Source organism: Dermacentor albipictus, chromosome 1, assembly GCF_038994185.2.
Source record: "Dermacentor albipictus isolate Rhodes 1998 colony chromosome 1, USDA_Dalb.pri_finalv2, whole genome shotgun sequence".
NCBI lineage: Eukaryota > Metazoa > Arthropoda > Arachnida > Ixodida > Ixodidae > Dermacentor > Dermacentor albipictus.
This window is the reverse complement of record NC_091821.1, coordinates 252,212,046-252,235,698: the sequence shown is the minus strand read 5'-3', so window position 1 is coordinate 252,235,698 and position 23,653 is coordinate 252,212,046. Positions and strand designations below refer to the sequence as shown.

Here is a 23,653-nt window from a genome sequence, read left to right as displayed (position 1 = left end):
ATCGAAGGCCAGTTTTACCTTCCTGTCTAGACGTCGCTAATGCTTGGGAATCTAAGTGCGCTAACTATAACAAAGTCATTTTAGAATGTGTGCGTGCGCGTGAGTTGGGTCAACAAAGCGCCCTTCCCGACCGAAGTCGGCGTGTCGTGCATTGCTGACCGGTGACAATCATATATCGCTTTAAAGGGACATTACACAAAACCTTAAACCGGTAGAGTATGAAAAGTATTTTTTGAAAATGTTTTTCTTCATTTCGCGATAATTTTCTTATTAAAGAGGAAATGAAAGACAAACTTGAACTTTTTTAAATTTCGCGCCCGAAACCTAGCGCGATGCGTCAGCGTGACGTCACGGATTTCAAAGTATGTTTTCGCATTCGGGCCTCGTTGGTTCAGTAACAGTTCGCGAAACTTTCCGAATTCAACGTTTATTTTTTGCAATACAATGTAGTCCATTTTTACCGATAAACAATTAACTAGGTCCTAGCAGACGCCGCCTATAAATTATGACGTAACGGCTAGCTGGTGCGGGAACTTCGAAGTGGCGTCGCCACCCGTATTTCGTATTTTGCAGCTTCTCTGGCTAACTGAGCGCCTTCCCGTGGTAAGAGTGCAGTTTTTTTTTTGCTGTGTTTTTTGTGGGAGGGTAATTTGTTTACAGGAGTGAAGCCATTTTTCTCTTAAATGACTATTTTAAGCATCCCTCCCGTTAGCGCCATGAACACTGGCACTCCAGACTACGCCGAAGCAGTCACAGCTGTGAACTGTGCTCGCTGATGATGCACTGTGCAAAGCACATGTTATGTTTATTTGAATGCCCTTGCGGTCTAAAAGCAATACAGAGAGGAGAAGGAATAGTTGGTCACTGCTTGTTTGAAACGTGTGGCGTCGTATATCGCAACGGCGGGGGCAGGTGGGTGGTTCCACTAGTAAGCTGTTCTTCGGATGAAGGAGTTGAAATAAGCATAAAAGCACGACGCGATGTAACACCAACCTTGAATGCTCATCTCACTGAAGGTCACGATACATGCTTGCAGTGGTATAGCGCTTTTAAGGTGACGGCACGGTTGAGCTGCGGGCACAGTATACCTAGCACAGTATGGAGTATATAACATACCCTTATTCCGATCCTGCAGTGTGAATGTCGCAAGACACCCGTAGAAATTCAAGGCGGAACCTTGCAAAGAAAGGCACTCCAAGGCGAAACAAGGCGGCCATGGAATGGTACATGCGGTGCACCGAATGCATTTCGCCGATTGATAACCTGCGTAACGATACATCTCGCATTCAGAGCTACGCACGAAGTAGGGCGAATTATCCGTCGCGCCGAGTAAAAGAAAAGGGAAAACGGTCGGCGAGTCTTCGTGGCAAGCTTTTCGCAAAGAGCAAAAGCGGCCGCTGTACTCTGTCCGATACTCAGGCCAGACCAAAGCTGACGAGATTCATCGCCTCCTTTCCTGCACGGACAGCCAGCGCGACGCGCACTCTGCGAGTTCTACGAGATCGTGTGCGCTTTCGAAATGTCGGCGGCGTAAAAAGCGCCCGCGTCCGATCATACAATGCCCGCCTTGCAGAAGCGTGCTGACTCAACTATGAATCCTGCGAAGGAGCTCGCGATGTCAGCTCGCCAGCGAAGCACTCGGTGTCAGAGCTTTTCATGCCGTACAATCGTACGAAAAACACGGGACCGAATGGTAAATATTTCGTAGGACAAAATACAGCAGATGCACTGCTTGCCCCATGTAGCTGCGGCAGCGCATTGCCGCATTATCGGTTCAGCTATTACAGCGCAAACTGTCCGGCCCGGGTTCTTGTCCACTTCCTTGCCCCTGATGATCGCTTTCATTATATTTTATGTATATACCTTGCCATCAAGCGCGCCTCACTTTGTCCAACAGTGAGAACTTGCTATTCGATGTCCTCCGTGAGGCAACCAAATACTGCAACGTCTCAGCGTTAGCGCGGAAGAAATTTCAACAGTCACGCAATCGAAGCGTACAGAACAAATGTACACCGGTTCAGAGTCGCCTAGCAAAGCGTCGAGTTCAGAGCAGCATTTAAACGCGCGTGCTTTCCGGTCGTCGGCTCCCTTTCGCGGGGCACACGCTGAATGGAACTGTTGCGGCTTCTAGCCCGCGTAATGGCTTTCCGCGGGCCGCCGTCATCTATAAGCGATTAGCTGACTCGTCGCCAGCGCGGCGCGTTCTTCCGCGAACGAAGCGCGCCCTTCTTGGAAGGATGCAGCGGAGGGCGAGATCGTCGAGCGGGCGCGGTGTTCCCTCGTCGTGGCACACAGCGTGTGGCAAGGGCGCAATTACCGCTTGCGGCAGAGGAGGGGTCACTGCGGCGAACTAGGGGAGAGGAGCCACAACAACCCAGAGCCGTGAAAAACAACTCGCATCGCAGGTGCAGTGAACGGGATTGCGACACGGCGCGCCCTTGCAAGACGCCGCACAGACGGCGACGTGCCCAGTTGGCTGAGAAGACGCCGCAGCGCGTGCGTTCAGGTCGTCCGTCACGGATCCGAGACTGACGGCGCGTAAAAGTATGGCCGGACTGTTATTGTCGCTGGTGCTTCTCACTGGGCGTTAGTACATTTCATTGGGCGCAAATTCTTCTTTTGTACACAGTGCGGTGAGCATGGCTGACGAGCACACCGAGTGGAGACACCGCTCATATACAACCAAGACCGCTCTCAGATGCCATGGGCAGGCAGACCATAACGACGGCTCGGAGAGAAGGCCAGTTCCTGCGCCACTTACCACTTCATTGCAGGCGTAAGAAAAAGAGACGCGCCCGCAAGGAAGCGGAGGAAAGAAAACTTTCTATGGAAGCCTCGCAAAGGCCGACATTCACCGTTCAGCTCAACGTCTGGCTTCTCAACCAAAAGAAAAAGCGCCTCGCATCGCAGGGGGACGAAAGCGGCACTGAAGCGAGAAGGGACATGTGACTTGCCCTTGAAACGACCTCGGAGTGTTTACGAAAGCGCCAACTTATTGCGGTCCAGCCCCGGAGGGCAATCCAGATAGCGGGCCGGCGATAATCCGGCTCAAACCCCCTTGAGCCGCTAGGTTCGGCAGACGTGAGCTGGACCCCATTAACGGAACGAAGGCCCGGCTACAGCCAACCAGCGTGCAACGCAGCCTTATTGCATGGCGGATACACATGGCGAGCATTAAGTCCCAAAAGCAATACCCAGAGAGAACGTTGGTCGCGCTGCCCGCTGCCGAGACGTACGCATTCAGCGTTAGCCTTCGTCCACGTTCCGAATTACTACGGATTCTGAACGCACGAAGCAATGACACACGTAACAGTGGTACTTGTACTATGTATTGACAGCAAGTACGAGCGAGCCTGCAGGGTCAGCGTGTCACGCACAGCTGTTAACTATATACGGCCTAAGCGCTTCATTCTAATGCGATCAGTGCTGGCTAAAACGATGCGCACATTCAGTTCTATAAGCTTTCATGTTTCACTGGTTTATGCAGACTGCAACAGTTCTAAGACAAAATCGGTCAACTGGGAATATCATTACGGTCTGCTTCACAAAAGTCATTAGGTTTTGGAAATATCCATTCATTACCCCTACCGCAACGGTAGTCTACCTGACGCTACATACTACATGAGTAGGCGCTGCGGACAAGAACATGCCTCGTTTTAGAACAGCGCAAGAAGTCAAAAGGACGAGAAGAAACGGGGATGGGACAAGCGTCGAAATAGCCACTAGCTCGCCAACTGTTTTGTTGTAAAATATGCCTTGCAGTGTCCCGAACATGGTGCGCTTCGTTGTAGTGGATTGTGGGAATCCGAACTGCAATTGCTGATGACCGCTTGCGCAGTGGACGACGTTGTCGCTGGCCAGCTAAAGTGCATTGCATGCCAGCGGCACGGTATTGTTTTGAAAGACACACAGCGTGGTCAGTCAGCGACCTAAAAAAGTTGCGCATAGCAAGGATTTGCGCTCAGCAGAGGAGGCATATTTTCGTTCTCTTCGCGACACCAGGTTACACGAGAAGCTTGCAAATTACTGTACAGGTAGAGATCGAAAGGCCGGTCGGGAGTGCTCCATTTATACTTCTCTGCACAAAGGTCATTTAGTAAGCGACAATTAATTAAAACGAAGATGTACAGATGGCTGCACTACACCGCTCATCGCAAAGATAATAAGACAACGAAGCCACGTTGCCGGAGGACGAAACAGAACCCCAGGTTTCGGCCTGCTCAACATCGGTGCGTTGCCGCATCGCGCATAACTGCAATGTTGCCCAAATCATAAATTGTGCAAACCGTAAGGAATCGACGGCTACAGCAACTCTGCTGGGAGAACTGGTTAATTTATACCTGCACTTGATTCCATACCTAACCCAAAACACCATAAAACACGCTTACTCCGCGACACGATATTCAGCACGGAGTTTTCCGCTAACTCCACGATGATCACTGTTCACGTTTAGTTGCTATAGATGCTGATGTTCCCCTTAGTTGTTACTGCTGGTTCATCTGTGTGCAGCTTAGATGCTAGATCCTGGAACGGCACACTTGAGTGTGAGCCTTCCAGCGCTTGTCGACAGCCAGGCGAAAATACGTAAGACAGGCAGAAAAAAAAAGAAAAAAAAAACGAGGACAGCCTGAAGATCTGTCAATGCCGTATGCTTAACGAACCCTGCCAGTGGCGACTTAAGGTCGCACGACAAATGGACCACATTTGCAACCTATACGCCCCCGGTGGGCCGACAAAATACACGCGAAAAAAGTACCCTTTTTCCAGTGATGATTTCGCGATACGGCGACTCTTTGCTCTTTTGGCCTCGCTATTTTTACTTGGGAGTGTATAGTTTACGCACGTCACCGACCCGCACGGATACTAGTCCCCGTTGCTTCATCACGAACGATGCGCGCTCCCGACAGAGTAGACACGCCAGAATTGCGAAACAGAGTCTGATTAAGCACCAAAGAGCGGCCGCAAACGGCATTTGCGAGCAGCCGCGGTTTCTGCGAACGACTTATGATAGCGAGAAGAACCACGCTCGCATTTCCTCCCCGCGTTTGTTTCGCCCCGGCAGAACAAGATGGGACACGACGGACGAAAGGGCAATAGGGCAGACCACTAGGCCCAGCAGACGGAGTATCTTCTCCGTTTTCTGCTTTGACACTGATCGATCACCTCCGCCTGCTGCACTCTCGGCAGCGACATCAAAGACAGCGCCGGCCAGTGGAAGTGCCCCGATGGACCGCGCCCTTGCACCAACCAGGTGCAGCCGAGGCGCTTACCGGCGCCTGTCCATATCAGAAGCGCTCGCCGCATCGCCAGTGAAAGCGACCGAATCATATCAACAAGGCCAGTGATGAGCCACAACGCGGCGGCGAGGCTAATGAAACGCGAACTACCCCCAACACCGCCAGTGCCGTAGGAAAACAGAGGGCGGCACCACATGCTCTGGAAACCCTGGGCGTGCGATGATGTCACCGTGAGTCGGCGGCTACGACTACATAATTAGAGGCTACTTGTTCCACCAATAGAACGTTTTGAGTGGTTAGCACAACGTAAATGACTGCGCCTTAAGTTAATAGAACGGTCTATACGTATTTCGCGCGCCTCAACTCCTGGCGATAAATGCATTACAGACAAGCACATGTGCTAGGATGCAGTCATCACAGTGACGTGATGCAACCCTCGCAGAAAACCGCAGATCGAAAAGTGGCTGCCGGTTAAGCACAAGTGTGTCGCCAGAACTGGGAACACACAACAGAGCGGGGCCAAGAGCACCACGTGAGTCAACGGGAGGGCAACGCCTGTCCTTTGTATTTCACTGTTTGGCTCGTGTATAGCTGACAGCGGTGGGCCAGAAATGTGTGGGCCATTTCAGAGCAAGATTCCTAATCCGTTCCAAGTCACGACGCTGCGTGTTAGTTGATAGTGTTTTGTAGAAGTACACTGTGCGCACGCAAAGGTACAACTGTGTGTGCCGTTGCGCTACTCCGCACCTGCTGCGCTGCATTTAGAACGCGTGGTGCCCCCAGCGGATCAAGAGTGCGTTGCGTCTCCGAGCGAGCCGTACGGCACTCCAAAGTCACGCATCGCTTTGCAATGCAAAGGTAGTCCACCAAGCCGTACTGATACACGCTCCAGATGGTACACCTTTCTGACTGTCGCGTCGACGACAGCCACGATCAAGCGTCGCACGCTCACGACAGAAAGCGGATCACAACTGGTGCGGAACTGGGACCCCGCGCCTCGGCTCAAGAGCAGAGCGGCAGAAAAACTGACCGAAGGCAGCCAGAATGTCATGCAAGGAAGAAAAATGTGCAGCGCGCGCACGTTGCTGGCGTCACGGACTTCAGCCGGCTCCTGCGCGCAAACATGACGCACTCACGCGGGGAAAATATCGTCCCTGGCCGACTGCGAGCGCAGAACAGACTCAAAGTTGGTCGTAAACAAAGGAGCGAAGGCCAGCGGTGTAAAGCTAAACTTTAAGACAGATAACGTCACGAGCCCTTCCTGAAACGGTGGTATGAAAGCGCATATCATCGAGTGACAGGGACACAAAGGTCAGCCATCAGTCGACAACCAGACGTTAGTTCTGAACTGTGGACAACAGAGATGCTCATGCGTTGAACTCGCGCATATAGCCTGGTTTTCGCATCGCGCTGAATTGCTTGCTTGTATTTTAGCGCGATGAACACTGAATACGTGTGCGCGAACGAAACTACCGGTTAACAAAAAGCTCAAAGTATGATGATGACAGCAAGATGTTTTTTTTTTTTTCTTTAACCTCCACCACCAGAGCATTTTTAGCATCAACGTAAGGCGACATCGGCTTTGATAGTCGACTAGAAATGCAGGTCAAAAGATATTACGCGAGCTTTAACCCCCCCCCCCCGCCCCCCCACCTCGCTTTCTTTTTCTCGACTTTTTAGCACTATATACAGTGGTATGGTGAAAACGAGATGAATATCTATATAAGTCCTTTTCCTTTCTTAATTATTATTTTTTGAACATGCCGTGAATACCAGTAGTCGAATGAAGGGAACAACCCACGCCAGCTCTGCCGAATGCGGGCTCACCACACGCGCGTAAGGCAGGAAGTTCGTGCTCCGCGCACGCCCGTGGCAGAAGAAAGAAGAGAAAGGCTCCTCAACACGACGCACCGTTGACGCAAACGCGACTTCGGGCTTGTGCCTCCGACCTACGGAGAAGTGCTGTGCTCCATATCGTTCTAGGCGGCTATTTCTGGCTGCTGCGTTGCGACAGCAAGAGGGCGACAGTTCATTCGGACAGCAGTGGCAAAGGAGCGAGGTGGGAGCGTGAAGCGCACACCGCTCGCTTTCGGGTCTTCGGGACGAAACGCTAGACGGGATCGACATATCGCGACGAGTGAGCGCGCGCTGCACAAAGCCGTAGGTGCTAGTTATGAACGACGTGTACGCAAGGTAAAATCAGTGTGGAGCGCACTAGCGCAGGGGTCGTTTTTTACGACAACGCCTCGCTATGTTCCGAGCACAGCGCCTGTTCCGTACACGACCGGCGTCCGGCTATTCAGATACTGGCGACTGCTGACGCAGGAAGAAAAAAAGAACGGAAGAGAAAGGGTCTTGCTGCATCTTTTTCAGAGCAGCGGCGCTACAGCGCTTGCGACATATTGCGCCACGCTCCTGGGCCCGCATTAACGAGGAAAAGAAAGCTTCAACGGTCCGCTCGTTCTCGGAACTGCGCCCGGCCAAGGTGACCCCTTTCGGCCGCCTCATCTGAGCGGCATTGCGGTCAACGGTGCGGCGGGCGCTGCAATGTGCTCGAACCGACGCGAGCGTTGGCGCACTGCTCGCTAATTTACTGGTCCGCATTGCGCGCGCTAAGTGCACTCACCGAGAGGCGCCACGCATAACATTGCGAGAACAACAACGTTCCGCACATCCCTGTCGCAACAATAGCAGCCGCAGGACATCATTTGCTCATGCCCGACTGCTTCTCAAGGAAGACATCAGTCACAGCTCAATTACTGGCGCCGCTTGTCGACGTCTAGAGGCACACAAACACACACATTGCAGACAGGTCCGCACTGTGACAGTGTATAGTCCCTTAGATCTTAGGTGATGTTCCATGCCCCTTGGGATGGACGACATTGGCTCGAAAATAAGACACTTCCTTCTGACCGGCACTTTGTACTTCTTTCCTGGCATTAGAGCGAATACCAATTAAACTGCACGTTTGGCAGTAGCAACGTTCACAAGCTCAAGCATGCCACAAAGCCACTGTCGAAGCGAACACGCTTGCCCACCTGATAAAATCGCAGCTCAGAGTAGTCCACGAATCTCAGGAAGCGATCGGTCAGGTACTCAACGGGCTTCAGCAGTTGATCCCACACGCCAACTCGATCAATGAAGCTGATGAATTTCTGCAAAGAAAGAAAAATACATAGCGATAGTCAGCATACTAAGTACTTGTCGTTTAGCTCAACGCTATGCACTCTCACATGTGACACAAAGCATTAACGCAATTCCGCGCAGGGCAGGACTTCCTCTAGAGCGTGCGAAAGAATGCACTCGTTTGTTGACGTGACACGCCCAATCATTCTATGTCATTGCAAGTGTTGAGCGGTCGAAGAGTGTCCGTTTATTAAGTGTGATCAACGCAGACGACGGTGGGCTGGGATAGTTAGCGCCTCTCCGTGCGATAGTCGGCTGGCGTACAGCGGTACTGTCGCCCGCACTCTCTCCGAACAGATACTGCATAGCCAAGTATATACGCTGATACTACGACAGGCTGCAACGATACGAAGAAAGAACGAAAGGTAACTTCTCCCTTTCGTGCCACACTTGCAGCAAGCCGAGGGCGAAAAGAAATACATAGCAGGCGGTATTATACATACTGCGGACGAACACTGTGGTTCAAGCACGAGGTTCATATCAAGCCATGTGTCACGTGTCTCATTTTCCGCGATTCCGGGCAGCATCAAAATATATCCCCGATAATGTAGTATGCAACACGAGTCACGAACTAGTTAAACGAGTCCGTGAGCGGAAGCACGAAATTGTGCCCGGCGTACGCCAATGTTTCTCAGTGCGCGTGTCACGTAGCACCGGCGCGCTTTGGACGATAAAAACAAGCCGAAAAAGAAATAAGGACGCACAAAAATGATGCGGGAGAGGTTTGACCCGCGTGTCTCGGCCCTTCGTTTTTCGTCGCGTATACAGTTCAGCGCCGCACACTTGGAATATCTCCCGCTCGAGGCTGGAGCAACAGCGGTACCCACAAGGCTGATCAATGAACGGCGGTGCCGGTCGATACTCTTGGCGGCCCTAGGGAGGCGGGACCACGTTGCCATGGCAGCACGCAGTGACCTTGAGAAACTGCTCCCGAGAGAAACCCAATTTAATTCCGCATGACGCGCCGCGACGGCACATGCATGCAGGCGCTTTTTTTCCTTTTGAGCAAAACGTCGTCGGTCCACATCGGTGGCGCACTCGACGACGGAAGTGAAAGCGCCCGCGTTGCGAGCGGAGCCCATTTCCGTAGTGCTCTTGGACGAAAGCAGGAAGAAATAAACGATCAGCAGCGGCTTCAAAGGCAGAACCGCTATGGTCCGATAATATACAGATCCTCATTGTTTCGACACCTGCGGCTCGCACGCAAGCGCCTCAGCGCGAGTGTGTTGCGCTTCAACGCTCTACAAGAACGTGTTAGCCGCAGCAAGGAACTGAACCAACCAATGAAGAGGGGGGGGGGGGGGGGGGGTACGACGCTCCTGTCGAGACGCGTGCTACAAGGCCCCGCTAAATTCGGGACGTAAACTGTGCCACGTGCAAGCTTCCGTCGAGGGCAGAGACGCGAACCTCACCCACAAGTGGCAATGTCAATTATGATGAAATTCCACGGTTCACTGTTTTTGCCTGCTATATTTATATGGATCGGGCTGAGGCTTTTATTTTTATTAATTTACGCGCCTCAAAATAAATATCAGAAAATGTTCAGTAGTGCGCCTAGGCGCAACGAAACTTATCAAAATTTAGCAAGAAAGTACAGCATTTATGCTGTCCTATCTTACACCTTTTGAGAATAGCAAGGAAAAGTTCCATCAGCAGGGCCAAAATAATTTAATCAGCTAGGCAACGGGAGCCATATACACGCGGCACTCCGCGGAACTGTTCCGAATGCGACGAGAAAAACACGTATTCCCAGAAATGTATTTTATTTAGCGAATACTACAACTGATTGCAGAAATTATGCACAACCCCTGACAAGGAATGCCACCCTAACGATCTCTATAGGCTTTTCACAGTGGACCGCTGCTGAGTGAATAACATGTCGCCAAGTGCACTTCACTGTATGGAATTTAAGCAGAAAAAAAAAAGCCCAGGACAGATGAATGATATGGCCATTCACGTGGCTACTTTCCATTTTTATCACGGCATAATTTAGTATAGTAGATAGCCGGTCAGAATAGAAGACCGTGAACGCCGGTGCAATGGATATACCAGGCTACTTGTGGCATGAGATCACTAAAAAAGCGCTGTAAGATGAATGCTTAACAAGAAAGGCCCTAAGACGAATACGGCTGCTTGCACCGTTAGATGATAGGTACTGAAAGCATCGATGGAGCTTTTTCACTAAAGCATGCCACAGAATTCAAGAGCGACTACATAACTGCGACAAATGCGGACACAGTTCTGGGCGGCCTTTTCCAGAAACTAAATTGCGCGAAACATTCTTGTGCAATGAACGACTGAATGCAACCACAATCATAGGAAATGATTTACGCATAGAGAGAAATCCGGCGCTGGAGATATGTACAAAAAAAAATTCAATAGTGGGCTTTCCGTACCAAGATATGATTATGAGGCACGCCGTCGTGGAGGACTCCAGATTAATTTTGACCGCCTGGGGTTCTTTAACCTGCACCCAACGCACGGTAGACGTGCCTTTTTGCATTTCGCATCCATCGAAATGCGACCGCCTTGGACGGGATTCGATCCCCCGCCCCCTCGGGCTTAGTAGAGCCAAAGCCACTACGCCACCACGACGGGTAGCTGTACAAAAACAATGGTACCAAAGGAAGTGACATCGCTGCAACAAAACTTGAAAAGACGCGGCGATATGAGAGAAACATAACTATGTACCCTATACCGTGCGGCAGGGCCCCATACAAACACCAGGCATTGAAGATTGCATGATGCGGAGAAAACGAGCCTGCCAGGACTAGCGAATTAAATCAGCGGGGACGTCACTTGCAACGCATACTACCTAGCAAACGAAGGCCGCCTACAAGGACGTCCTCTGCTTATACGCGCAATCAGGAAAAGCGCGTGGCGAAAGGGGAACGACTACGGGAGATAGCTTGGTCGGCAAGCAGCCGAGAACTCGATCGGCTGCGTGACCTAAAACTGAGGTCACCAGCTGTGCCTACGGAAAGCGAAGAGTAGAATTTTCTTGTTTTGTGCCGTAGTAGTGCAACGAAAAAGCAAGCTGCTCATTGCCACAAAGAGCGGCCAAGTCCACCGTAGTGGCAAACCCGAGCGCACTACCGCGTTTCCAGCAGCCGGTCACAAACGAGGCATTCCTGTGGCCACTACACAAGCCCACGGAGGCTGCAACACGAAAGAGCAGCAAGGCGAGGCCTTAACAGCGGATCTTCCGTCCTGGGCCATTTCCAGGCAATCGTTGAAAACAAAGCGAGCAGCGCTAAATGCCTAGACGACAGCTTGACGCCAGCAAGCTACCGCGCGCGCATGTGTATCAGTGCTTCGATGACATGGCACCGTTCTTCGCTTACGTGCTGTGTAAGAGATGCGTGTGTGCTGTTGGCGAGACACACTTTGAAGGCGTAACTACTGCGAAAGAGAAATTTCTTCGCAGTTTCAGTACGCAGCCTTCAAATAAATTCACGCACACACTTCTGAAGATATTTGTCCAGATCGTGAACTGAAGCCGTCTTCGCAGGTCATGCGTCCTGTGAACTTTTGATGGTAACAGCACAACGATGCTCTTTCTTCTGCCGACGATTCGAGGACGCGTGCATTAGCTATATTTTCACAGATTCCGCACACACAAGGCATTTGCGGCGAATACCCCAGTGGTTAAAACAAACGTCCACTCCTCTGCGACGAAGCAACTCCGGAGACTGTGCTGTCCTTACGCCCGAAACCCAGGAAGGGTCACAGGAACGGTCGACACCAATTAATCACGGCCTTCTGCACGACAGACCGCAGAACGTCGGCCACGTCCAACCATTTTCCACGTCAAACTCAGCGTCCTGTCCGTCACGCAACGGGGCGGGCGCGCTCTTTTGGGCGAATGTGTCCAGACGCCCTCTCAACAGCGCAACTTCCCCAGTGAGGTCCTTGCCAGAGCGGTCGCGATGCAGGATGCTTGAAAAGCGACCGAGCGTGCGGCCGCGCATGCGAGGAGGTCGAATCATTTTGCGCCAGAGATGACGCCCTTTGTGCGTGGCCAGCGGGAGCGACGCTTTATGGAGACATGCCTCGTGGAGCGTGCATCCTGTGCCGGCGGCCGAGACGCGCAACACGCACACGGCATTGCTCGCTCCTCGCACCTGGCTTCGCGGGCATGTCATGAAAGCGCCATCAAGGCAGCGCCGCCTCTCAGAACAGGTGCGCGGACTGTCCCGGCAGTCCCAGTGTGGCAGGGCCGAAGAGAGCGCTATCCGCACGGTTCGATTCTGTGAAACCTGTCGCCACCAATCAGCATTATATATATATAGGAGAGAGAGAGAGACAGATGGGGGGCGGTCTTCGCAACCAGACCTACATGGTCAGGTGTTGCTTTTATAGCATGATCACCCGGCTCAGTACTAGCGCTTGAAAGGAACGAAACATATTCGGTCTTACCGTGAGAAAGAACGAAGCAACAGCTTCAAACCAGCACTCAAGTTTCACGCACATTACATCGTGCATCTCAACTAATCCCATTCTTAGTGCTTCCAGGCTGTGCTGTCCCGCGACCAACCATACACACAACCCACTACAACACAGCCCTCAGCTGAACGATACGCTATAGTTTGGTAAATACTCTGAATAACAAATCACCGAGTTATCTCTGAACCAAACAAAAGCAGTAACGCACCATGGACGCGACCTTTTGGGGAAATACCGGCCGCCGGTTCCGAATTACGAATTTCGCCGATTCCAATTCGTAAAGCTTTCAACTTTTTAAAGTAGCAAATAAGGCATGGTGGCTGTATTGTTTCTTCCCAGGTCATTTTGACGGCGGTTTAATGCAACACGTAACTGTTCTCGTGCGGATGAAAACCTAAGTTTCAAGCAGCAGGTGCCGCCGCAAAGCTTTCGCGGGAGCCAAAGAGCTTCGCCGTTCGCAGGCCTTCTTTCTAACAAGCAAAGCGATACAAGATTTCGACAGAAACCAGCTGCGTCGACGTGATGGAATATTTCGTCATCACCGATTTATTTTAACGTCACAAAGCAGCACAAGCTATGAGAGACACCGTAGTGAACGCTCCGGAACAATTCTGACCACCTGGACAAAGACGCACCTAAAGCGTGCTGATCAAGCGCTTTGGCAATACGCACCCATCGGGCTGTGGTTGGTGAAGCCTTGAAAAGAAACACTGAAAAGCAATGATGCTGTCGCCTACAAACGGAGCAATAGTGAAACGTGCAAAATCTCAAAGTGACATCGGCCAAATGAATGTGGCAGAACGGGGAAACTCGACATGCACCGTGAAGCGCTTGAGAAGTGGAATGCGTTGTCACGGCTCACACCCGACCACGCATGCGATCCACGCTTTGCCCACGTGGCGGCGCAAGGGTTCAGTGGAGCTGCACGGGGTTGCTTACAAAGAGTTCTTCGCGGCGAGCACTACAGCTGAAATTATGCAATGAAATTCGTCCTTTTGTTCTTTTTATCTCCCTTCTGGAAAAGAATCGAGTTGTGTATGGCGGAGGAGGCTTAACTCGCTTTAAGCGGATGACACAATGACAGCAAGGCCGATGACACGCCAGTGAGTCACGCCGCAGAGTGTGTGCAGGTGCGACGGCCCCCAAAACAAAGTGACGGGCTTTGACGGCGCTCTGGAAGCCGCGGAGAGCGAGAGAAGCCCGACTGGCGGCGCCGCCGCCGAAGTGGGTCAGGCCCGGCGGCCAAACCGGTTGACGGCGGCATCACTGGGCAATTCAAAGGCCATCAGGACACGCCGGGCGCAGTGCACAAAGACGGCGAAGGCCGTGCTCGCCGCCGGAGGCCAGGGACCTCCCGACCGGCGCCACCGGCCGCCAACGATGGTGCCGGATTAGGCGCGAGAAAAATTGCGAGAAAATCCAACTTTATGCGTAAACACGAGCTGCTCCCATTAAAAGTGCCATCTTCAGTGCAAGCTGGAATATTGGGCCTTATGAATTTGCACGGCAAATCAGAGTGGATTATACAATCACGAAGACAAGTCTCGACACCCACGGATGCCTAAAGTAAAAGTATGTGCATCGGTCAGCTTACACATTCAGCCTGAAATCGAGTGGTACAATTCATGCGTGTGTGTTCGACCAGGCCAGTCAAGGTCCTAATAATTCTAGGATGTCATATGCTCGAAACCTCCTCTTGCGACGGTACGCGGTGGTGACACCTGTGACTGCCAGTCTGGCATGCCATCGCAATGCGCATTCCGATAATGTTCAGCCATCACAGGATGCACGGTGGACACGCGCGATGGCGTTCTGACACCGAGAACGATGCCGCGATGGTAGTGGAAAGTAATAACGCTCGTCTACCGACATGTACAATAATGAAGCCGAACAGGTTTAAATTGACCCAGAGCTACGTCGTCTCTCAAAATTAACCTCGTGACTTGGGATGTATAACGCTAAACGTCACGTTTCCCCGTGAAGCACTGCTGCTTCGCCTGCTCAAACACAACGCATTGGCTTAGACTATCGACATAAAGCAGGCAGCACATTCATGGCTGTGGAGCGCTTACCACCTACTAAATACAGCGCGCGCAACAACGCTACTTCGTGCGCAATATTTATCAATCTCAGCTTTGTACGTGTCTACAGAGCACGTGCTGATGGCAACCGGAAAGAGCGGCGGGCGGAGTGCGCACACACGAGTTAACCCTTTGAGGGTCGATTTTTTTCGCCACATGCGACCACTCAGGGTCGATTTTTTTTATTGCACATTTAAATTCTTCAGAGGGAGCTATTTCGAAAAAAAATTACTGTTATTTTTCTAGGGTGACCGTGAAGTGAGAAAAAAATGTTTGGCGTTGCATATATGGACTGTTTATTCATGAAAAACAATAAAAAATAGCAAATAAAGTTATAAGATTTAAAAAAAATTGGCGCATTGTTATACACAATATGCACACGAGAAAAATACACAAGAAGAATGCGCACACGAAAATTTTTTGCAAGTCTCAAATGTTCCTCTTGCACTAATACTTCTTCAGCGTGTGGTAGTTCTTGAAGCATGGCTCCACGCAGAGCGGTTTGTTGCACTCAGCGCGCATGTAGCTTGTGTCCTCGCGATATTTTTGCTGCCGAGTGGTGTTGGCGCAGACATGGCACCTCCTCTGGGTACTGCTTCCCTGAGCAGACGTGGGAGGCAACTTCGGAATAAAGGGCCAAAAAAAAGGAAACGCATGCATGGCGGCATCCTTCGTATGCGGACCCCTGTGAGCAACAACCGAGCGGGTTACAGGCGGTCACCCTTTGAGTGACAAGAACGAGATAGCCATCAGTTTTGCGAGCAAAAGAAGCCGAAACAGCGTGCGGAACAAAACCGAAACTAACCGCCGCGCGCCCGCGAGCGCGCCAATGCGCGAGCGGTAGCAGACGCGCCGGAGCAAGAAAAAAAGTATAGAACGAAAAGTGAAAGAGAGAGACGCGAGAAAAAAAATTTCATGTATTTCCACATAGTAGCACCACATGCCAGGCAAGAAAAAGTTAGGAAATTAGCGCGCGTTTTAAACGCACAGACGGCGCCGTAAATATACGGCATCGACCATTTTCGGACCTGTTCGCGGCGCCGTATATTTACGGCGTCGACCCTCAATGGGTTAACGGCTTTCAGGGGCATGCCAACTCTCGTGGCACGGTTCCAAGAGCGCGCCGCGGGGCACCTCCAGACTGGCAGACGCAAGACTGCGCAGTCATCTCGCACTGGAAAAGCACGCAGGTTACTCGTTTCCCAACCGCGGTCATTAGAAAACCTGCATGCTCTACCCAAGGCTAGGTTCCTTCTTAACGCGCACATCAACGACAGACTTACCGATCGCTCGCTATTTTTTTTATTTTTTTTTTCGGGTCTCGCTTTCATCATGCTCGAAAAGTTATTTGCCCCGCAGTAAGTTATGGAAAGGCTGAGAGCCATACCTCAATGTAGAGTGGTCGAAAAGCACCAATATGGCGTTCTCAAGCGCGAATCTGAAGCATTTTCCCTCCCTGTCCTTATGAGGAGCGCCTCAGATATACTGCAGCTAGTGGACACACAGCAGAAGCCATACACTTTATTATGGCAAAACCTTAGTTGAAGCACCGTGTAAAATACGACTTCTACGTAATTGACTGGCTAGGCCCTGGCTTTCCCCGCGCATTAACAACGAAAACGAACTAAAGAATACATAAATATGCAGACAAAACCAAACCTTTCGAACGGTTCGACTAGATTATACAAGGCAGATACAAAGCAACGTCTAAAACAGCCTCACACGGCATTGTCAAGAGCCAGCGCTTCCGGCGAGTGCTCAGGATGACGCCCGATTGTAGACAAACTTCGAGCCTGTCCCTCATATTTACTGTGCTCGCGTAACGGGAACGAAGGAGAAAGGTATAATTCAGTACAGTCACACTGAGGGGGGAAAATATTTTAGCGCTCGAGCGGCACAGTGATCTGGACGCGCGAAGCAGCGGCAAACACGCAGAGGTTGAGGGAAGGAGTTGGCAGCTTGGCCGCTACCCCGTCCTCGCAAAAAAGGGGGTCGCAGCGGCGGCAGTCTCTCAACTAGGAGGAGGGAGAGAGAAAAGAACACACGTCACGAGCAGGGAGCGCAAGCGCGCCTGGCGATGCTCGATTGCAGCGAAAACGAGCAGCAGCTTCCTCGAGAGAAGCGGAAGCGGTGACCAGAGCGCGCGCGACTGCCGAGGATGGCCGGCATTTGCATGGCCCCATCACGCCGAAATCATTAGGCTGCGCGGCAGGCCTCATTCAGCGCCTGCAACAGCAGCACCAGGGCGTGCTCGAAACTTTCTGCAATGGAAAAAGCCGAGCCACCCGGCACAGCACGCGTCCGAGCAAGGGCGCTGCACGTGCCGGACTACGGGAGCGCGACGCTCGCGCACGGCGAAGCAGGGCAAACAGTTCTGCATGAAGCGAAGGCACACTCGGTGCCAGCCTCCTTTTCCAAATGAACGCGAGGTGTAAGCACAATGTGGACCATTTAGCCGTGTTCAGTCTATCAGCCAATCGAGGCAGGCGACGAAATGCCCCGGAGATAGGACCTTCGATGAACCACTGGGCCTCAACACGCATGCAAAATCACACACGAAGGTGTGTGTGTGTGTGTGTGTGTGTGTGGGGGGGGGGGGGGTAGATCACTTCCATTTCACGAAAGTAAAAATAAAAATCTGGTTATGCCATTGAGCACAAGCTAACTGTTGGGAAGAAGTGGCAGCATTGTGCCTCACTCGATGCACTGTTTCGTCACATCACGTGCGAATACACTTGCTCTCACTTTTTCTTTAAACTACGTTGCTATCTCGTGAGCCTCCAGACGATGCTACACGCAGGAGAGAGAAAAGGTATTCCAGCGGTCGGCGGCGCGATGCTCCACTCGGCAGAAGCGCGGTGCTGGGTTGCATCCGGCGCGCCATGTGATCGCCGGGGAATCCTCACCACAGGCCTTGAACAATGGCTGCGCGAAGTGGAACAATACCGGAGCCTTACGCTCGTGCCAGCCAAGCAGCAGTTCCTGCGACGACACTGCCCACATTCGGCCAGTCAGAAGCCACACACATGTTCCCTGTCCGCGTGCAGGCATTCAGCCTCGTGGCAACGTTCGTGTTAAAGACAGCATGAAGATATATAGCAAAGTTGGTGAGATATATAGTGAAAATGTATAATAAAGCAAAAGTGAGTATATGCGCAAGTGTTAGCACAAGACAGCGGCCGCCATACTGTACATATATTCAGGACGAGCAGTGCAAGACTGGTTAAATAGATTGGCGTGCATCATCTGCATCCCAAAGCTGGAGTGACAAGAAGAAACAATTTTCCAGCGTGAACGCAGTTGTCGTAGTCGTTTGCAGGCGTGCGGAATCCCGCTGTACAACTATAGCTCGTCCAACCATTCCAATAACATCATAATAGTCACAAATGGTTTAGAACACCGAAATGAAGTGCGATAATAACGGGCGAGATTAGCGGCTATTTTTGATACATGGGCCCCGGTCGAGAAAACACGCCTCGAATGATAACGCGGTGTGTGATGGCTGTGGAACATCTATGGCCAGCAAGGCCATGGATGTACAATTTAATGTAGGTTACGTCATCCACGTGCAGGACAGATGCATGCGTTCAGCTATCCTGCTTCATGGTTGGCCCATGTATAGAGACCCTTTGTAGTCGGCAGGCAAGACCAGTTATTTCGCATTTCGCCAGCTTTTAACTTTAGGAGATAGAATCGCTGAGGGGCCCCCAGAGTCCACGGATGAGCCGAACGCGATACGTCAGGTCCAAAAAATGACAAAAACACGAAATTTCTCACTCGCGAATCGCAAGCAGCTCGCTTCACGATTGATCGAGGCAAAATATCGTCCCCTGCGTCGATGCCTCGAATTTCGCATTTTTTTACGGAGGACGATGCGTAGCATACTAGTAATCACTGAATGTGAAGCCGCGATAACGAGCCGATTTGCTCCTCCACTCACTTCCACCTGTTTTCGATTTTTTTTTTTTCAAAGTTCGCACAAGTTCCTTCAATTTATGTAGTGGTTACCGCGAGCCCTGCAGCCGGCGTCGGAATCATTACGGACGCACCGGCGGTCTCCACCCGTCTAGATGAAATGCAAGCCCGAGTTGCGAGGTGAGAGTTCAGTGCAGCGTCGTGCACAATCGCACGCCCCCCTACGTCCGAAGCGCGAGGCAACGCAGCCGCTGAACGCGCCCCGTCTCCCCAAACGCCCAGCAACACGGGCGTGCAGCGCAGTAAAGCGAGAAGCGGTGGGAACGGCAGCAGCGGCGCGAGCACAGACGCGCTTCTGTTTTCCCCGGCACCAGCAGAGCGCGGCGGCCATTGTTCTCGGAGCCAGACAATGCACGGCAAGCGCAGCGGTGTCTGAAATTGGATCGTACACGCAGCGGATGGGGGGCTTCCGATACGCGCGCGCTTCTTTGGAACACGACTCGACGGCGAGGGAAACGTGGCAGCCACGACTTTGGAAGGGAGATGTACTGCTGCTCTCCCGAGAAACATCACGCGGACTGCACACGAGCAAGACGCAGGAACACGGGGGACGCGGGAAAGTAGCACGGCCGCGCTAAACTTAAGCTCTTCGTGCTTGAATGTGCGTTCGCAAGATTCGTTCGCTGTACCTTTGGGTCTGTGGGTCCGCAACAAAGTTGCCATCGAGATGCCTGCGAATGTGGCGTCCGTGCGTGTCTTATCCATCAAGATACGGAAAAGAAGAGCTCGCACGTGCAAGCTTGTTACGGTGCAACGATCGACACCCATACAGACATTTCGCAGACGGGACGTTAGCCCGCCAATGAGGTCATGACGCACATGTTCCAGTTGTAGAGTTCAGGAGAGACGTCAGCAAAGTCGCACGCGTCAATAACAGATGGTAAAGATTAATGCTGCGGGAGGAAACGACCGTACAGTACAGCTGACGCTGAGAAACAAAAACACTGAGATAACCACAAAGAACAAAAACATGATAGCTAGAAAGATGTTATTGACAGTTCTTTTGCGGGAAGTTACGGATCTATGATGCAGGACGAAGCAAGCCAAGCACCACGTTCACTAGGAATGACATGTGTTAATAACGAATGCACAGGCCAGCTTAAGAGCCCAGGCATCAGAACGACGTACGAAGGCGGATAAATGTCAGCCACGATGTGACATTAAGGAGAATCTAAATGGACAGTAAAATTATACACTCGATTTCCATGCAATAAAAATGTAATATAATTACAATTGCGCATAAGACGTTTCATGCAGCAGTTACAAAACGAAGCGCGTACGCGGCCCTAACCGGATCTGTAGTGGAAGACAGGGAAATACGATAAATATGTTGCATTAACATTAATCAGATGTCGACTGGAACACATTGCGATAGCGAAATTATGTATCCGAAGATAATCAGCCATCCAAGAAATGCATTAGAAAACGATGAATCTTCTTAGGATATCGCACTGGCGACCCAGGGGATCACGTCGAATAATGGCGCTAACATGAACAAATTTAGACACCGTCGCATTATTAGATTTAAGCAACAACAATGAGTCCGTGAGTAAACGACAAAAGAAAAAAATCTGACTAGCATATGATTAGTACCGCATATATGATGTCCGACGGAAATTCCTATCCCCTGTGGAAAATACAGAAGTGCGGCTCAAGACGTGCCAACAAAGAAAACCCTCTCCCTCTCGGCGTTTACTCTGGTCAGAGTGGCAGCCAATGCGCCCTTGAATGACACCGCGCGCTCGCAACAGCTCCCCCCCCCCCCCTCCTTTTTCTTTTCTCGTTCTTTTCTCTCGAAGGTCTTCGCCATTTTATCATTTACCTCTAGCACACACGCCTTTTCGTTCCTTCGCCCAGCGGTAGCGTCACTACGGCTTCTCCGGCGCAGCGTTGTTTTTGTTTTGTTTTTTTCCTCTCTTGCGGCCGGGAGACAGCACCGAAAATGGTGCGCACTAACAACCTCGCTGGCGGCGCAGACGAACCGGCTTCTTTCGATGGCCCGCACGCGATGCGAACGTCGATCTCTGCGCGGCCTTGCATAATTCAGGGGGTCCAAATTATCCTCGCATAGAAGATAGAGAGCGGGAAACACGAAGGTAGTAAAAACGCATCAGCTTTCGCTCGCTTCCTCGACGGGTCATCCTTCTTTTGCGTAGCGCGCCACCGAGCACGGAAGAAATAGAAGCGGAGTGTGCCGCACGAAAATGGCGCGCAGTTTCGACGCTGCTGTCGCGGCGAGACAGATGATGGATGACGAGCCGTCCATGCAGAGTTGTTGCCGAAAGGGCCCGAGGCCACAGTGACCCCTTGAGCCGCCCGGTAAGGCACACATGCTTCCACCCCACCCCCTGCTTCCGGCAGCAGTGCACACGGACGAATGACTGAGCGAGCGGGTTGCGGCGACGCTGGCTCCTTTGGCGCGAAACTAAAGCAGCCCTGCCGGCTTGACGCGGGCAGCTTGCGTTTGCGACTCGAGCACTACGCCGCACTGTTTGGGACGAGACTGCAGACGATAACCCACAGCTATCAAAACCTGCATGCGGGCCGCCAGTTGATCTTGAAACGCGCCACAGTCAACGCAACAGCGACACCACGCGCACAGTGTGGAAGCAAATTTTCACGTTATCACACGCGAGAAGCTAAAGTCTGTACCGTGACATGAAAAGGTCATGTTCTTGCAACACACGACGCACTAGAGGAAAACGTGCCGCTGCCAAACTTCTGAGAACGACGCTCTAATACGCGAATTTATTACAGGCCACTTTTTCTTCCTTTTGTTCTAGCAAACTATATTTAAGACGCCAGCCTTCGTAGCACAATGCGAGAAAACAAAAATATTTAGTAACAGTATTTTTGTATACAAAGTCACTGGCAAAGACCCCTCGGAAGGAATACTGCGGTAATTTTTTTTTTTTAACGTAGGCACACGAAGATAATCCGAACGGCGCGCATATATACCATGTGCAGTGGCATTGTCATTATGCCGCATAGCGTGGATGGTTCAATTTCATTACGAAGCGCGCGCGCACAACCCGTCACTACGCGTACGCCACTGATCCCGTGAGCTGTGAGAGTGTAATGCACCAAATCACACTAATCATTTAGAGAGCTAGCAACCACGCTGTCACTTAAGCGCCCATAACGACAGGCATGGATGTGAAACATAATCGAGTTCTGGGTTACAACAGAACGAAACGCCAAGGTAACGGTAACATACGACAAAACCAAGAATAATGAACTGCTACCAACCTGCCCAAGTTTGTCGTTCTCCTAAACCATAACAGATAGTTTTAGCCCCAGTGCCATGGCAATGCAGTAAAGGTTTCCGTTCAGAAAAACAAAGACGAGGTGCCAGGCAGCGGATTGGGCCTACTTTCACGAAGCGTTTTCAACCGCGCCTAAATTCACCCACGGCTGGGAAGCTGCGCGCGCCTAAGTGGCCGTTACCACATCAGGAGCAGCACTTGCTGGAAGCTGCTTTCGTCGCTCGACAGCTTAGCACGGGCGGGTTACAATCTCGCTAGCACGAAGCATCTATTTTTACTACAGCCGCCAAATGACGCCATTTAAATAGCGTACACAGTCGAGAAGAACATTGACTACAGGGCGCCAATAAGACATGATTATTCGCACATTTCTCCACGCAAAACTCCGTCTCGCGCTCATCGACGTGACAGAATTAATACCACCAAATCCTGTCATTGTACGGCGTTCGTCACCGGGCTAAAGGAGCGATGGCCGGCCGCCTCCCGGACAGTTCCGACGGCGCAGGAAAGCCGCGTCACGCGACCGAGACTCCAGGGTCGTTGCGCGCCACGCAGCTGCCCTCCCGCGACGGCGGCGACGAAAATAGACGCCCAGACCGCGCGCACCGACAGAGGAGGAGAATCGCGAAAACAGCACACGCACATCAACAGGTTCGTCCAAGAGAAGTGCGACACGTTCCCTCCGGCGACCGACAGTGCAGCCGCGGAACGAGCATTGCCTCGCGAGACGACCAATGAACGGCGGCTGCAGCGAAGGAGAAAACGCTTACATTCGTCAGCATGCGCCCGCGAGCGTTGTGAAAGGGAGCATCGAAATTGCACTCCAGAATCCAGCCATACGCGCTCACCATCCACGCGTCCCGAATAAATGTGCTCTACAAGACTAAATGGCCAACGGGGAAGGAAACTTGGCATATATTGACGTGCCATCTTGAATGCACACGTTTTGAAACAGGCGGCGTCCTTCGTCACGCTGCCCACGCGCGTTCCTTGACCTTCCAGAAAAAGTCAGAGCTTTATGTTGCACGGAGTCGTGGTATATGACACCGAAAACTGTACAACGTGCAGAAACATTTTTCATGGCTCGCCTTCTAGAACACCCCCCTAACGCCGGAGAGCAGACTGGCACTGGTCCAGTGGGAACGAAACGATGCACACGCTGACAACGGACCGCCTGGCGACGTGCCCGCCGGAGAAAACAAAGGCATGCTGCTAGGAGAGACTGCGTGTAACGTGCCATGTGTTGTAAGATCGCGCACATCCAAATCTGACACTAGCTCACCTCTACATATAAGTGACAAATCACCACGGCAGTAAGACATCAGGACCCACGAATCGCTTTCAGAGTACTGAGATTTTGGGGCAGATCTACTGCCGCCGTGCGTAAATGCAGACTGCGCACTAAGTTTTACTTATGGCAAATCAGTTCAGCAGAATGCCGAAAAGTGGAGCAAGGTTCACG

The 23,653-nt window shown here is 51.7% G+C and overlaps 2 protein-coding genes across 15 annotated transcripts in view; one reads left to right on the top strand and one right to left on the bottom strand.

Annotated features, from left to right (window-relative positions):
* Nucleotides 1–23,653, top strand: part of LOC135901226 (receptor expression-enhancing protein 1-like) — a 306,997-nt gene that overhangs the window by 69,575 nt on the left and 213,769 nt on the right. The window lies entirely within an intron of this gene.
* Nucleotides 1–23,653, bottom strand: part of Kdm3 (Lysine demethylase 3) — a 291,755-nt gene that overhangs the window by 102,633 nt on the left and 165,469 nt on the right. For 10 of the 12 annotated variants that reach the window (XM_065430826.1, XM_065430852.1, XM_065430876.1 and 7 more), the window contains one exon: nt 8,276–8,392. In XM_065430826.1, coding sequence (XP_065286898.1) covers nt 8,276–8,392 — 117 coding nt within the window. Of the gene's footprint in view, nt 1–8,275; nt 8,393–9,250; nt 9,338–12,842; nt 12,939–23,653 lie in introns of those variants that run through there. The other 2 variants (XM_065430861.1, XM_065430834.1) reach the window with 2 other exon arrangements.